The following is a 16,049-nucleotide window of genomic DNA, read 5'->3' as shown; positions in this document are numbered from 1 at the left end:
GCCTTGATTTGAGCCTTGACGTGTCTGGTATTGTGGGTATACTATTGTGTTTATTTGCACTAAAATTCATTTTAGTGTATGTTTTCCTGAAAATATGCCTTTAATAAACAGCTGTGAAAATATTCTGCAACATAAAATACTGCAAGTATTTAATTCTCAGGGGTTTTCTGCTTTCAGAAAATATATAATTGTTTGGGAATTCACAAGTATTATCCATCAAAAATGCAGATTATAACATGTGCAAACATTTTTAAAACAGGAGACAATGGAGACTGGGAAAATTAGAGGCAAAACAACATTTAGAAGTACCTTCGAACAATTTCAGAGTGAGACAGAGTCAGGCACATGAAAGGTGGTCTTTGTTTCAAAGTTATTCACATTGGATGTATTAGATATGCCTCACAATACCCTGCCTCTATTATAACCCAGTCAGGAGAGTATGTGGTAGAATACAGGATGGCAAGTAGCTCTATTTTTGATGCACAGTAATAATGTATTAGGTGATAGACTCCAAGTCCTCCCAGTTGCCTCCTAGAGTCTAAAACCATACAGGAGAGTCTACAACCCTGTGAATACATGATACATTTTAGTATTGAAGACCGGAAACTGTTTAAAGTTGCCATTGATATTAGAATTGGGAGGGACAGTAATGCAATACAATAATTTTAGGAGGAGTTGACTTTTTTAACTGTATTAATTCTACCCATCCAAGATAAATTATATGTGGACCATGTGGTAGGATCCGCTTTCAATTTCTTAACCACTTCCAGACAGCCGTACGACTATATACGTCCTCACTTTGATGACGGATATCGTTGTTATGGCAGCAGCTAGCTGCCATATCCTCGGTATCGCCCTGTATGGGCCGACGGTCCGGTTTAAGATAAAAGTGATTTGCCACAAGATCACTTTTATCGGCGGTGGGAGAGGGCCCCCCCCTCGCTGCGATCCAGTACCCTCTGCTGCTTACCGGAGCCGTCGGCGGCGGCCGAGGCAATCAGATCCTTCCCGTGGCTGTGCATGGAGACGAGTGAGGGGAAGATGGCCCCCACCCATCTCCATGACACTTCAGGGGGGAAGCAACGTCAAAACGTCACTTCCGCCCATAGCTCTTAAAGAGTCTTTTTTTTAATGACAAAATTTTCTCTTTTTATTACATTTTAGTGTAAATATGAGATCTGAGGTCTTTTTGACCCCAGATATGATATTTAAGAGGTCATGTCATGCTTTTTTTCTATTACAAGGCATGTTTACATGCCTTGTAATAGGAATAAAAGTAATAAAAGTGACACAATTTTATTTTTATAAACCAGTGTAAAAATAAAAAATAAAAAGGTAAAATGAATAAGAAAAAATAAAAAAAATTTAAACGAGCACCTGCATATGAAAACGGTGTGTAAGCCACACATGTGAGGGATCGTCATGATTGGTAGAGCGGGAGCAATAATTCTATCCCTAGACCTCCTCTGTAATGCAAAACATGCAACCTGTAGAATTTTTTAAATGTTGCCTATGGAGATTTTTAAGGGTAAAAGTTTGTTGCCATTCCACGAGCGGGCGCAATTTTGAAGCGTGACATGTTGGGTATCAATTTACTCAGCGTAACATTATCTCGCTTGTAAGACCACTGCGGAAATACGGTGTGACAGAAAGTATTGCAACGACCGCCATTTTATTCTCTAGGGTGTTAGAAAAAAAATGTATAATGTTTGGGGGTTCTAAGTAATTTTCTAGCAAATAAAACTGTTTTTAACTTGTAAACAACACATCTAAAAAAGAGGCCCGGTCCTTAAGAAATATTTTAATACATTTACATACAGGCAACAGGTGACATAGAAAAGAGTAGACACTGTAGTCAGTGGAGATCTCATGTTTTGATGCCTTCCATTTCAGTGTATTCACAGAGATGTTGCTGCCAGAAATGTGTTGATAACTCAGGGACGTACTGCCAAGATCTGTGACTTTGGACTGGCCAGAGACATTGAAAACGACAGCAACTATGTTGTAAAAGGAAATGTAAGCAATTATTTATTCTTGAGTAAAATGTTTCTGTTGACATAACAGCCTTTTAACTGTATTTTCCCAGCACTCTTCCCAAGTTCTCCAGTGGTCATCCTAATGTTTTTCCTGCACCCTTTATGATATCAGTGTCTACAGTGAAACCTAACTTGTGTACCACGGTACAGAAAATCATAAAAGCAATCGCTTGACATTATTGTTCCTGTTTTATGTAATTAAAAAATGTATGTAATATAAGTAAACCATTCTAAAACCCAAGCATATAAACAAAAAGTGAAACTTTTGGAATGCAACCTCCATCAGCATTTTTAAATGCTCTCATTTCCCAAAACTGTATAGTCTAACAAGACTAAATTGCACTCTTACTCATAAGGAAATATTACCATTTTGTCAAAAGTCAGCAGCAAGGTCATCACCTCCATCTTTAGCTACTTGCCTCAGCTAGGGACAATAATGTGTTACCCAAGAAATCAGTATAATTTAGCCGCTTAGGCCGCGTACACACGGGCGGATTGTCTGCCCAACTAAGTTCGGCAGACAATCCGACAGACAGTCCGTTCAAAATTAGCATGAACGGACTTGACCACACACGATGAGCAGACAGTCCGCTGAAAGCGTGCGTGATGACGTGTACAGCACGTACGACGGGACTAGAAAAACGACGTCCTATACACTGCAATGCAACCTTCGGCCGTGTAAACCCTTTCTGAGCATGCGCCATACTTAGTCCGTCCAACTTGCCTACACACGAGCGGACTGTCCGCTGAAACCAAGTTTGGACGGACAAAACCAAGTTTGAACGAACTGTCTTACGGAAATTCCGTAAGACTTTGTTCGTCAGACTGTCCGCTGAAAAAGTCCGCTGAAGCCCACACACGAGCGGATTGTCCGCTGAAACACTGTTCAGCAGACTAAGTTGGGCAGACAGTCCGCCCGTGTGTACGCGGCCTAACATGCTACTTTGTAGGTCATGTAACTGTATAACAAATACAATAACAGTTAAAATTTCACAAAACATTTCATGAATTTGAAATACAAGAATTTTCTGTTTTAAACATTTTTTGAGAGGTAAAAATGTGCAAAAAAAATAATATATGTGTGTGTGTGTGTGTGTGTGTTTGATTGCATTACACTTGTTGAAAAGCCATTTTATTATCTTAAATCATACAGATGACAGTTCTCCTCTTCCCCCCAAACACACTCACAGTGTTGGTGTTCAATTACACACTTTCAAAACTTAATTATATTAAAACAATTCCTTTCTTCCAAGCCGAATCTTTGTACCGGATTCCTTCTTTTTGTGATCAATAGACAAACACATTTCCTGTGATAAGGCATGACACATACTAGTTTCATTATGTAAGTTACAGGAAACATCTCCACCATGCTTCACCTGTATCCTCTGCAGTCCCGCCACTCATGTGTCCCAAGCCTCCCTCTGGGTCTCGCTTTCTGCTTCTTGTGGACTCACTGATCAAGCCTCCCTCTCACCCCTTTTGCAGTGTATCAGTAATACTCCAAAAGGCTTTGTTAATAAATATCTAAAAAAGCAGTGCAGCACGAAAAAACATAACAAAAAAACACAATACTAAATGCATAATAAAACACAGGAATAGTCCACGCTCTTCATATAAATTTCCATAGGATGGTCAACAAAATGCCAGCAAGTGTCCAGTAAAATGGTGATAGATTGATATATAAGGTGACTTATGTGACAACCTCCATCAACGAAAATCCTAGCCGCTCACCTCGAGCAATAGAGCTCTGAGTATATCAGTCAGGTCTAAACAGTGGTTCCCTTATAGGGGTTGAGTCAAAAGGATCACACACTGGCAATAGATGAATGCTGGTAGCTTGCTTAATCACACGATTCTTGCCATCAACTTCAGGTAAGTGGATACATAAAATGAAAGCAATAACATCTAGTGCTCTCTGTATGCTTAAATATGACTTATTTAAAATCTAAAGTATCAAACTGTGCCTCAGTGCAAAGGATCAATAGCAAAGATGCAGTAAGCTTCACGAGAATCAGCATGTTGGATGTGGGTGACGTCACGATCAAGGTCACGTGGTTTCTGTACACGTTACGTCCCAGGGGTGGGACCTCATCAGAGGTGACGGAATGGCGCAAGCCACCCGCTTTATAAACACTGTCAGCTGACATGTATGGCCAATGGAGGTGGATATACACAAATCACCAAAGCAACCAATGGTCAGCAAAACACGGCAGGGACATGTAGAGGCAATAAAACCCAATAAGGATAAGCTCTGGCTCCAATGTAGTAATAAACTACAAAGATAGCAAAACCAACACAGTTTTATAAAAACACGGCTGTTGCTAAATCCGAATCCTAATTACTTGTAAGTATTAAAATTAAAAACATATACCCCATCCGATGTCCCTGCTGATTCTCATAGGTCACTTGCTATAAGATAAACACCATCAAATTCACAGAAATAACAAAATATACATAAAAATTTAAAATAATGTCTAACGATCAGAAATAAAACAATTGATGTCAAACTCAACGTTCAGGCCTCCCGGTACTAAATCCTTGGTCTCATGAATCCAATGAGATTCCCTAAGGCTGATTTGACGAATAAAATTGACACCTCTCCAATGTTTTATTGCCCGTTCAATACGTCAGAATTTTAAACCTCTGGGGCTTTGATTATGGACCAACTTAAAATGTTTGGAAACAGTGTGTGATTTTAAACCTTTTTTAATGTTGTTCACATGCTCTCCAAGTCTAACATGGAGGGGTCTCGAGGTCCTCCCAATATATTGGAGACCACACCCACACTCAAGCATGTAAACAACACCAACTGTTGCGCAGGTTATGAGTTGACCAATCCTATATTCTTTATTAAAGGCCGTAGCTAAAAAATCTTTCCGCTTTTTAATATTGCATTTGGAATGCCTACAGGCTGTACATCGCCCGCATGCATAGAAACCTGAGAGATAGGAGAATAACCTACTTTCCAACTGCACTGGAGGATCAACCACTCCAGGTGCTAGAAATTTTTTGTTAATAAATAATATAGCATACTCAAAAATGTAGAATATAATAGCATGTTGAAAGGGATAAAATAAGCACTGGTAACATCTGTTTTGGGTCTGGAACCAAAACGATGGACTTCAAACCTGGTAAAGGTTGCTTCCCCCAATGGAAATTAACTCCCACAATTAATACCCAAACATTTCAAAAGGTAAAATGACACAAGGGGAAGAATTCCTTGCTGCTTTGAAGGTTGATGAGATGCTTTCAGTAAGAGTTAAGGGTTTGCAATAGTGAAGGAAAAACGGTCTGCTTAAGGTTGACAGAATATAGGAAGGCCAGGTGGGAGGCTTGATCAGTGTGGCCTAATAGATAAAGGGACATGGAGCTTGATGAATGATGAAGTGCTACACATCTGGATAGTGAACACAGCTGAAAGCAGCATTTGTGGGCATTGTTCACGTGTCCAAAACAAACTTTTAGCAACCCGTGGAAGCACACGCAATTCTGCACAAGCTGAGCCTAAATGATTTTGGTCACAATATTCCTATGAATATAGATGCTAAATGAAAATACAATATATCCACCTCTGACCTTGTGGGTGATAGTTCAACTTTAATAGTAGCATTCTAATATAGAAACAGAAACTCCTGTTTGTATTCTGCTGATATAGTGCTGACTGAGTAGAAAATGATCTATAGTTACAGCAATCAGCATAAAGATGGATCTGTTCTTACTGTTTATAATACTGTCAACCTTTCTGTGGTATAAGCTTTAAAAAGCGTGGACACCACAATTGTGTCTACTGCAACATTTGTTCCATATGTAAGCTCTTACAGGAAGAAAGAGCCATCTGGGTATAACCACTGCCTTATGGCACAGTGACATTACTAGCTATTGGTGAATTGACAAGCTGAAATTGCTTAATCAGTGGTCAATAAATAACTGACAAGTCAATATCCATAACTCAATTCCAGAGATGGACCCAAATATATATATCTGGAAATCATATTCCTTTCCAAAAAATCCAACTTTTTCTGTATTATAGAATTCTCATATTGTTGTTAAAAGACAACTATACTACTCATAAACAATACAAAAACCCAGCCACCCTAGCTAAACTAGTCTACGCTAACCCCTCACTCCCCATTCACCCAGCTTTCTTATCTTGGTAGGATAGCAGTGGCTTGCACAGTGACCTTTTAGAGTTAAGCAGCGCCATAGTCCATCTATACTCTTAACATTTGACCTCTAAAATGAGCCTTAACATTTTCCCACAAATCTAACCTTGACACCACACAGAAACCTCCTTATCCATAAGTCTAACACTAATCTAACCTAAATCACCATCCTTACACCAACCCCTAATCCTGTATTCTCCTCTTATCCTGCCAGAGGTATTGCTAGGCCTGGCACCTGGGGCACATGGTCAGGTTCTTTTACTGAGTGCACTGGGTCTGCATTGCAGTAATTTTTTGTATCTTTGCTGAGCATTGGTATATACATTCTCATTTTCAGCAAAAATTATAGTAAAAAATGGATTATATTAGACCCAGATCTACAGAGAATTTATTAAATACAAATGAAGGAAATGAAATTGATTTGCTTTACTTCTATGAGGCTTAATAAAGGTGCACAATATTATGGTGAGACCTTTTGCATGTCTGTTGTATGGTGTAGCTAGAAAAGCCCATTAAATGGCAGAGGTGACTTGTTTCACAGCCAACTGTTGCTTCTTCAGTTGGACTCTCCCTTCACTCACTTTTTACCTAATGCAGGAGAAGATAAAGCCTTAACATCTTTTTGCTATGGGTGCCCCTGTATTTTGTTTTGTTTTGTTTTTGTTTTAAAGAACCTAGCAATAATCTGTGTATCCTGCCCTGGAAGCCTTACACTTATGCTGTTAACTATGGGATAAAAGATATCAGTGCCAACCTGACAGCGGCCAAAGATTGTGATGAGAATGGGTGGCACCTGCCCTTACACAGTGGTTAAATGAACTGCCTTCCCAGTCAGACCCCCACTTCAACACTTCTGACAGATAACTAAACTGCATGGAATAAAGAAATGGATACACTTTTGCATTCAGTACCCCTGTTTATATGACAGATATCCATCCTTGCACTTTGTGAAGAAACTGCATTAAATATCATTGGCAATTCTGGGGTATGGAATGAATGCAGAAGCAGTGATGTCACAATGGTTGTAATTGCCATAACAGCAATTAAAGGCCAATATCTAGGGCCACAGGGAATTCACACAAACATGGGGAGAGTATACAAACTTCAGGCATACAGTTTTCCAGGTAAGAACTGAATAGATCTAACTGATGTAAGGCAAGAAATCTAACCACAGATTTGTTTAATTTTTTAATTTTTAGGCTCGTCTGCCAGTAAAGTGGATGGCCCCAGAGAGCATTTTTGATTGCATCTATACAGTGCAAAGTGATGTCTGGTCCTATGGAATCCTTCTGTGGGAGATCTTCTCTCTTGGTAAGCACTAATAAATCAAGATGATGTCAATTACATCAATAAAATGAATACTTAATATAATATTGCATGCTATATATAGAATATGATATTGTTTTAGATTTCTGAGGCTCAGGCTTTAATAGCTAGTGATATTGGAGAGCTGATCATTTACTGGCACTCCACTGTTAAAGGAATAATGTCAACATTTAGTGATGTAATTACATTGTATGGGATTATTAGAAATATGTACCCAATCAAAATAGAGCAGAGTCATAATGGAAGCTGATCAATGACCGCAAGGGTTGGGTGTGTAAAAGAGAGTGAGAGATCAGGCACTGTACACAGCATAAAGGGACCAGTCTGTAGCGTGGAATGCAGAGTGTTGCATAAAGAAACTGGAGTGGAAAGCAGTATGAACAGGAGCAGAAACAAAAAAACAGGAACAAGACACAGGATGAATGCTAAGAGTCACAGTAATAAAGACACTTGGGAATAAACAATGGGGTTGATTTACTAAAACAAAAATCTTGTTCAGCAGGTGCATGGTAGCCATTAACCACTTGCCTACTGGGCACTTAAACACCCCTCCTGCCCAGACCAATTTTCAACTTTCGGTGCTCTCACACTTTGAATGACAATTACTTAATTTTTTGTTCCTTTTTTCATACAAATAGAGCTTTCATTTGGTGGCATTTAATCACCTCTGGGTTTTTTATTTTTTGCGCTATAAATGAAAAAAGACAGAAAATTTAGAAAAAAAACAAATGTTCTTTGTTTCTGTGCTAAAAAAATGTTTTCACAAATTTTGCCCACAATTTATACTGCTACATATCTTTGGAAAAAATAATCCAAATTAGTGGATATTATTTGGTCTTTGTGAAAGTTAGAGAGTCTACAAATCATGGTGCAAATCATAAAAGATTGATCACATCTGATGTACTGGTGGCCTAGCTCATTTCTTGCGACCCAAACAAGCCAGGAAAGTACAAATACTCTCCAAATGACCCCTTTTTGGAAAGTAGACATTCCAATTCCACATGGCATGTGTATACCACAAATAATTCCCCAAAATACATTCAGCTACTCCTCCTGAGTATAACGATACCACATGTGTGGGACTTTTTCACAGCCTGGCCACATAGAGAGGCCCAACATGCAGGGAGCGCCATCAGGTGTTCTAGGAGCATAAATTACACATCTAACTTGTTGACTACCTATTACACTTTTGAAGGCCCTGGAGCACCAGGACAATGACATTTGAAACTGACGTGGCACTGATGGCAGATGGCACTGATATGTGGCACTGATGGCACGTGACACTGATGTGACACTGATGACAGATGGCACTAATGACAGGTGACACCGATGACAGATGGAACTAATATGTGGCACTGATGACACGTGACACTGATGTGGCACTGATGACAGATGGCACTAATACATGGCACTGATGACAGATGGCACTTATACATGGCACTGATGACAGATGGCACTAATAAGTGGCACTGATGACACGTGACACTGACAGGTGTCACTGGGGACACATGGCACTAGGGACAGGTGGCACTGGGGACAGGTGGCATTGATAGGTGGCACTGGGAACAAGTGGCATTGATAGGTGGCACTGGGGACACATGGCACTGACAGGTGGCACTGGGCACAGATGGCACTGATAGGTGGCACTGGGGACAGGTGGCAGTGGGGACAGGTGGCACTGATAGGTGGCAGTGGGGACAGGTGCCACTGATAGGTGGCACAGGGGACAGGTGGCACTAATAGGTGGCACTGGGGACAGGTGGGCATGTGTGTGTGTGTGCGTTTTTCACTGTGTATGTGTTTTACTGTGTGTGTGTGTGGGGGGGGGGGGGGGTTTACTCTGTGTGTGTGTTTTACTCTGTGTGTGTTCTCACTGACGCTGCAGCTGCAGCACAGAAGCTCTCCCTCCTCACACTCTGTCTCTGTGTGAGGAGGGGAGCCGGTGATGAGAGATGATCTCATATGTTTACATATGAGATCACCTCTCATTGGACAGGCGGATCGAGTGCTAAATGGCCGCTTTGATTGGCCAACACAGAAGTAAATAGGAGGACATCCAGGGACGCCCTCCCGGCAGATAGCGTCCGTGCTGTAGCTGTCTTTTGGCGCGAAGTGGTTAAGCTTATAACTTCAGCTTATTTAATTAAGCTTGAACAAAAAAAACTGGAATCTGATTTGTTTCTATGCAGAGCTGCACCAGATTTTCACTCTCCATTGTTTGTAAATCAACCCCAATATGTGGTTGAGATGTGGACATTGGTCAGAGAAAAATGTATTTTGGTGGAAAAGTGAACACTGCTGAGCAAAAAAATGCCAGCGGACTAGACTTTTTTTTCATGTAAAATGTGTCCTTTTTTACAGGCAGAAGCCCTTATCCGGGAATTATTGTAAACAGGAAGTTTTACAAGATGATAAAAGAAGGCTACAAGATGGATTGCCCAGATTATGCGCCTTTGGAATTGTAAGTAAGGCAGAAGATCTGAAAATTGGTATTTTGCACAGTGACTTATCATAGTTTTCACCTGTATAACTGGCACACTTCCAACACATTCAGATCTGCCCTACTATTATATAAAATTGATTTTTTATTGAATCAAACACTAGTTAGCATGCAAACTTGAGCAATATATACTGGTGAAATATTACTAAGTTTACCAGTCCTTCAAAAGTACCCGTTCATTGGAAGCTGTGCCCAAAATAGGCAAGCAGAGGGAAAAGGACTGTTCACCAGTATTGCTGTGGTCTTCCTGCATCTAATATTTTCCCCTTTACTGACTTACCATGCCTTGTTCCACATGTGTCCACGAGTGCTTGGAGACAGCCATCTTGGTAGATGAGCAGGACTTTTAATGGCAGAGCTGCAGATACACTTTAATGCATCCTAATGCTATGATTGGTTTTAAAATGGAATACTTCTATCATAGATATCGTCTCATGAAAGCATGCTGGGACCTGGAACCTACTAATCGGCCAACTTTTAGCCAGATAACTGATCTCATCAACAAGCAAATGAGTCTCGTCAAAGATCAGGTACGATTTTTGTCCACAGTTAATGGTGTTATAAGTGGGGCAACACATATATTAGATGTCAGTGAGTAGGGGTGATAGGATTTTGTTGCTGGGTAATAATCACTAGGGTAGAAAGGAAGACACATTGTAGAAATGTTTTTTGAGGTAATGTTAAAACCTTTTAAAAAGGTGGAAGCCAGTCCAATAGACTGGGGAAAATAGATCTAGAATGTGGATATCGTGTAGCCTTTTGGATTTACGAACCATCCATTATCAGGTGCTTGAGGATGGCTATAAGTCCTTGTCGTTTCTCAAGGTACGGGTTACAATTGCATTGTATTGGGTATGGAAGATGGATGAATGAAACTTTAAACCAATATGGACATTCTACTATGAAACAGTAAAAACAGGCAGATTGGAATGCTCTGCCAAAGGAGGTGGTGACACATTTTAGCCTATTTAACCACTTTTTGATCCACTTGTTTCTTGTAAAGCCGCGTACACACGGGCGGACTGTCTGGCCAACTAAGTCCGTCAGACAATCCAACAAGCAGTCCGTCCTACTTTCGAATGAACGGACTTGACCACACACGATGAACAAACAGTCCGTTGAAAGCTTGCGCGATGACGTGTACAGCACGTACGACGGGACTAGAAATAGGACGTCCAATACACAGCAATGCAACCTTCCGCCGTGTAAATCCTTTCTGAGCATGCGCCATACTTAGTCCGTCCAACTAGCCTACTCACGAGCGGACTGTCCGCTGAAACCAAAGTTGGACGGACAATATTACGGAAATTTCCGAAATACTTAGTCCGCTAGACTGCACGCTGAAAAAGTCCGCTGAAGCCCACACACGAGCGGACTGTCCGCTGAAATGTGTTTCGGCGGACTAAGTTGGACAGACAGTCCGCCCGTGTGTACGCGGCTTAAGATACATCTATGGCCATCTTTACCGGTTCCCGACCATGTCACACAGATATACTGCAGCACAATGGCTCTCCTGGACAAAATCCCATATGGGTACGTCCTACACTTTTTCGGCCACTAGAGGTCGTGTGCGCCCACTGCAGGGGACCCAATATGCATGGGCCGCAAGATCACATGCGTGAGCGCTAGCATGGGGATTTGTTTCTTCATTTGTTATGTCTCCTCACCTAGTCAATCCTATCCTTATACAGTTAGAACACACACCAAGGGAACACACAATTGATCGCCCCCTAGTGTCAACCCCTTCCCTGCCAGTGACATTTACATAGTAATCAGTGCATTTTTATAGCACGGATCGCTGTATAAATGCCACTGGTCCCAAAAAAGTGTCAAAAGTCTCCGGTCTGCCGCAATGTCGCAATACCGCTAAAAATCGCAGATCGCCGCCATTACTAGTAAAAAATAAAAAAAATAAAAATGCCATAAATCTTTCCCATAGTTTGTTGATGCTATAACTTTTGCGCAAACCAATCAATATCCACTTATTGCGATTTGTTTTTTAACCAAAAATATGGGGGATATTTATTATAGCAAAAAGTTAGAAATATGCTTTTTTGTTTTCAAAATTGTAACACTTTTTTGTTTATAGTGCAAAAAATAAAGATCGCAGAGGTGATCAAATAGCACCAAAAGAAAGCTCTATTTGTGGGGAAAAAGGGACGCAAATTTCATTTGGGTACAGTGTTGAACGGCCGCACAATTGTCAATTAAATTGATGCAGTGCCAAGTTGTAAAAAGTGCTCTGGTCAGGAAGGGGGTAAAATCTTCCGGGGCTGAAGCGGTTAACATCATTTTTGAAGTGGAGATGCATGACTGTATAAAAGCATCCAACCCAACTGATGCAGAGGTACTAATTTCAGCATTTGTGTCCCAAAAACACAGTTAGACGGTGGAACAAATGTGACAGATTCTACTGAATTCTGTCCAGTATCCCCTTCTGAATTAGAATGGGCTTTAGAGGACATTAGACATTTTTCAAGTATTAATATTTCACTACATTAGAATACTATCATTTGTACTTCACAAGTATAATGTTGTATTTTTTCATTATTTAAGGAATATGCAAACATCATTCAGGGTCAACAAGATGAAGACTGTGTGGATGCAAAGTGCACAGATACCCAGCAGCCTCTCATTAATGGAAACAATTACCAGTTCTGCTGATCCTGATACAGCCACAGTGGACTGAAGGGAGCAATCGCAAGTCTACAGGAGGGTGTGATATGACACAACTTCCAGATTCCATATATTAGGTGGACCTAATAAAAGGGCATTTTATATTGTATTAAGCTAATGACACCCATGCTCTCTGCAAGAAGCTCAGAGGTGTGAGGACAAATGTAGCATTAATGTCTCAGCACTGAAAACTCTCTGCAATTACTAATGAACCAATTAACATGGCAAGGGACACTGACAATCATACTGACCTATTCTGTAGCAATGCTTCAATGTGATTACATATACAGACCAATAAAGTGCTTCAGGTAAATGAAAGGCATGCACGTAGCATATCTTCTAAACATATTGAATTTATTTTAAACTAACCCAAATTAAAATGCTTGCAGTTCTTTATTTATATTTCATGTCATGGTGCAATTTACACCAACTGAAATGTAAAGTCAAGCTGTCAAAGGGAGTGCTTGCACTGGCGGTTGAAATCATAAAAAAAAGGACCAGAGTATGTATGATTAATACAAACAATTTTTGGTAACCGAAGCTTTGCCATTTTCAAGCTTCAGGCACTGGGTGTGAATGGGGATATAGCCAGAATACAAAGTTAAGCCAGAGTTTAAGCACATTTCAAAAGTGTTCAAAAGTTTGTCTTTATGGAGAAGTGATTGTAATCTTGGAAAACTGAGGCTTACTTTTTGCAGTAAAGCAACATAGAATGCAAATCTTTGAAAGTATGAAGAATTGTAGGAAACAATTTTACCGGCAGACGGTTATTATAGTTGCCTGGACATATTTCTTTCTAGTGTTATTACCGGAAGTACTGGAGAATGCAAACACAGCAAGTTGCACATTTCTGAAAATCAGCAAGGTCTTAATGACACGAAGGTACTTGTATGTCTCAAATCCATCACAGTTCCAAAAAATAAGGGGTTTGTTCCTCATTTTAGGAAGCAAAGACAGAGAGACACAGAGCCCCTGTGAACAAATGTCCAGCCAAAATGACCAGATTATAGTACATATACGGCCTAATATTATGGAACCATCAAAAGCAAAATTCAGACACACAAGAAACCTATATTTATATCTGTTTTTGATTTCTTCTTCAAGCACAACTTAAGCAAAGAAAGGAAGGGCTAAAACCTCTCTAAGTTTTTTTGTATGAATGTTTCAGTAGGTAGATTCATCCTCACATCCTGTCCTGGTGGCATGGTGTCACAAAGATAGAAAGTGATGGATTATCTCTTTAATGGGGCAGAGACAGCAATACTGAGAATGTTTATTTAGTAGAGTTGGGTTACAATATATGTCAAGTTCTTTTGATTCAATAGAACGCAATCAGAGATTACCATGATAATAAATCTGCACAGATAAATTATTGAAACCTCTAAAATATATATAATCATATAACCATAGTTATTAATTTCCCCCCAAAAAATTAAATTAGTCAAAGATCTATTGTTTTAACAAATGGGCCCAGACACAAGGTAAATCTATTTTATCACACATGAAAATAATCAAGCCTCAACTATAACATTTACACATGCACCACCTTTATATAAATCATCAGTTCTTATAAACTTGATGTAGGTGATGTCATCTAAGATGCCCACATACTGTGTTTGATTTGTCTGCAATCTTGCATGAATCCAATGAAAGCTTAAACCCCCTGATAAAGCCTGCACAGTGAAATGAGTTTGGACTGGGGGTCGCTGCTTTTCTGTACCAGTCGCACTTTGCACTTTGGCAGGTGCCATGTTTGCAGCTCTAGGAGATTATTAATTTAGTCTTGGATGTTTTTTATGTTACGGTTATGTACAGAGAATTTCCGCATTTAAGAGCAACGGAGAATTTACTTGAGTTGAGTGAGTTACTCTGATTATCCACTTTTATGATTATTGAACACCATGTCCTGGTAAAAGCAGTAAGAGCTCTTGGATTACAAAGCAGGATTCATGCTTGATTGCAGGAATATCATATATCAATAATATCAATAATTACCAGAATTTATGCTTTTCAAAATGGTGGTGTTATCGGTAGTTTGTCAAAAATTTGTGGACAGTTATTCCTTTTGAAGTAGAGATTTTTTAAAGCGGGATTCCACTCTTTTTTTATTTTTTTCTTACCTGTCTCACTGGTGGGTGAGTGCTACCTTCGATTGGCATCCACGTCCGGCGTTTATTTGACCCCCGGCGCCACGAATCTTTTCCTCAGGATGACTTATAAAAACCTGCCCTGGCATTTTCCATTTTAACTGTGGGCGTCTGAAGCCCACAGGCATTTACTTCCTGGTATATGATGACGTCTGGCTCCCAGCATGCTCCGCTCCATCTTGCACATGCTCAGTGAGAGCAGTGACAAGGAAAGAAAAACTTTCATTGTCCCCCATGGATTCTTGGGAAATTTCCCAGGGACCATTGCGAGGACGATAGCCACACCTACTCCCACGGGAGGACAACCAGGAAGTCAGCTGAAACATCAGAAATAAAAGGTAAGGAAATGATATTTTTTTTTTTCAGGGTTCGTTTAGGTAAGTATGCTATCTGTTGATTTTAATAACATGAACTTTCATTTTTAGGTACCAAACCACTTTAAGTCAACCTTTTGGAAAAACTGGTGTTTTTTTGGAATGGTGCCTGCTATATACCGTATTTTTTGTTCCATGAGAAGCACCTGACCATAGGACGCACCTAGGTTTTAGAGGAGGAAAACAAGGAAGAAAAAATATTCTGAACCAAATGGTGTACTAAAATATTTTGCAGTGCCCATGAAATGCAGCCTGACCATTGCTATAAACGCAGACTGACCATTGCCATAAACACAGACTGACCATTGCCAATAATGCAGAGTGACCAATAATGCAGACTGACCATTGCCAATAATGAGGAGTGACCATTGCCAATAATGCAGACTGACCATTGGCACAAACACAGCCTTACCCAATGTTATCCCATCCTGTCTCAGGAGCAGTGTCAGGCAGGCCCAGCCGGGAGATAGACATCCAAACCCCCTGTGGGTGCCAGTCGATCTCCCGCTCTCCTGTCTTTTCCGGCGGTGACAGCGGTGCCAGTGTTGACAGGGGGCGGTGCCAGCGGCGACGGGGGTGGTGCCAACAGATGGGGTGGTGCCTGACGTATATCTGCACCATAAGACGCAGAGACATTTTTCCCCATATTAGGAGGAAAAAAGTGCATCTTATGGTCCGAAAAATACGGTAGAAGACTTGATTATTTACACGTGTGAGTGATTATCTTTATCTTGTGTCAGGCCCCAGTATTTGTTGAAGCAATAGGTCCATGACCAATTTTAAGCTTTAAATTAAAATAATATTTGGTTATAGTGTATTTTATAGTT

The 16,049-nt window shown here is 40.2% G+C and overlaps 1 protein-coding gene across 1 annotated transcript in view; it reads left to right on the top strand.

Annotated features, from left to right (window-relative positions):
- Positions 1 to 14,782, top strand: part of CSF1R (colony stimulating factor 1 receptor) — a 129,822-nt gene extending 115,040 nt beyond the window's left edge. The window contains exons 17-21 of the mRNA XM_077474330.1: positions 1,894 to 2,016; positions 7,399 to 7,510; positions 9,887 to 9,986; positions 10,450 to 10,555; positions 12,582 to 14,782. Coding sequence (XP_077330456.1) covers positions 1,894 to 2,016; positions 7,399 to 7,510; positions 9,887 to 9,986; positions 10,450 to 10,555; positions 12,582 to 12,689 — 549 coding nt within the window. The 3' untranslated portion in view covers positions 12,690 to 14,782. The remainder of the gene's footprint in view (positions 1 to 1,893; positions 2,017 to 7,398; positions 7,511 to 9,886; positions 9,987 to 10,449; positions 10,556 to 12,581) is intronic.
- Positions 14,783 to 16,049: the final 1,267 nt, after the last annotated feature.

The sequence above is a fragment of the Lithobates pipiens genome, unplaced genomic scaffold, assembly GCF_037356315.1.
Source record: "Lithobates pipiens isolate NorthernLeopardFrog02 unplaced genomic scaffold, aLitPip1_a1.2 Scaffold_8, whole genome shotgun sequence".
Classification (NCBI taxonomy): domain Eukaryota; kingdom Metazoa; phylum Chordata; class Amphibia; order Anura; family Ranidae; genus Lithobates; species Lithobates pipiens.
Note: the sequence above shows the minus strand (reverse complement) of the source record. Positions and strands in the feature narration are given on the sequence as shown.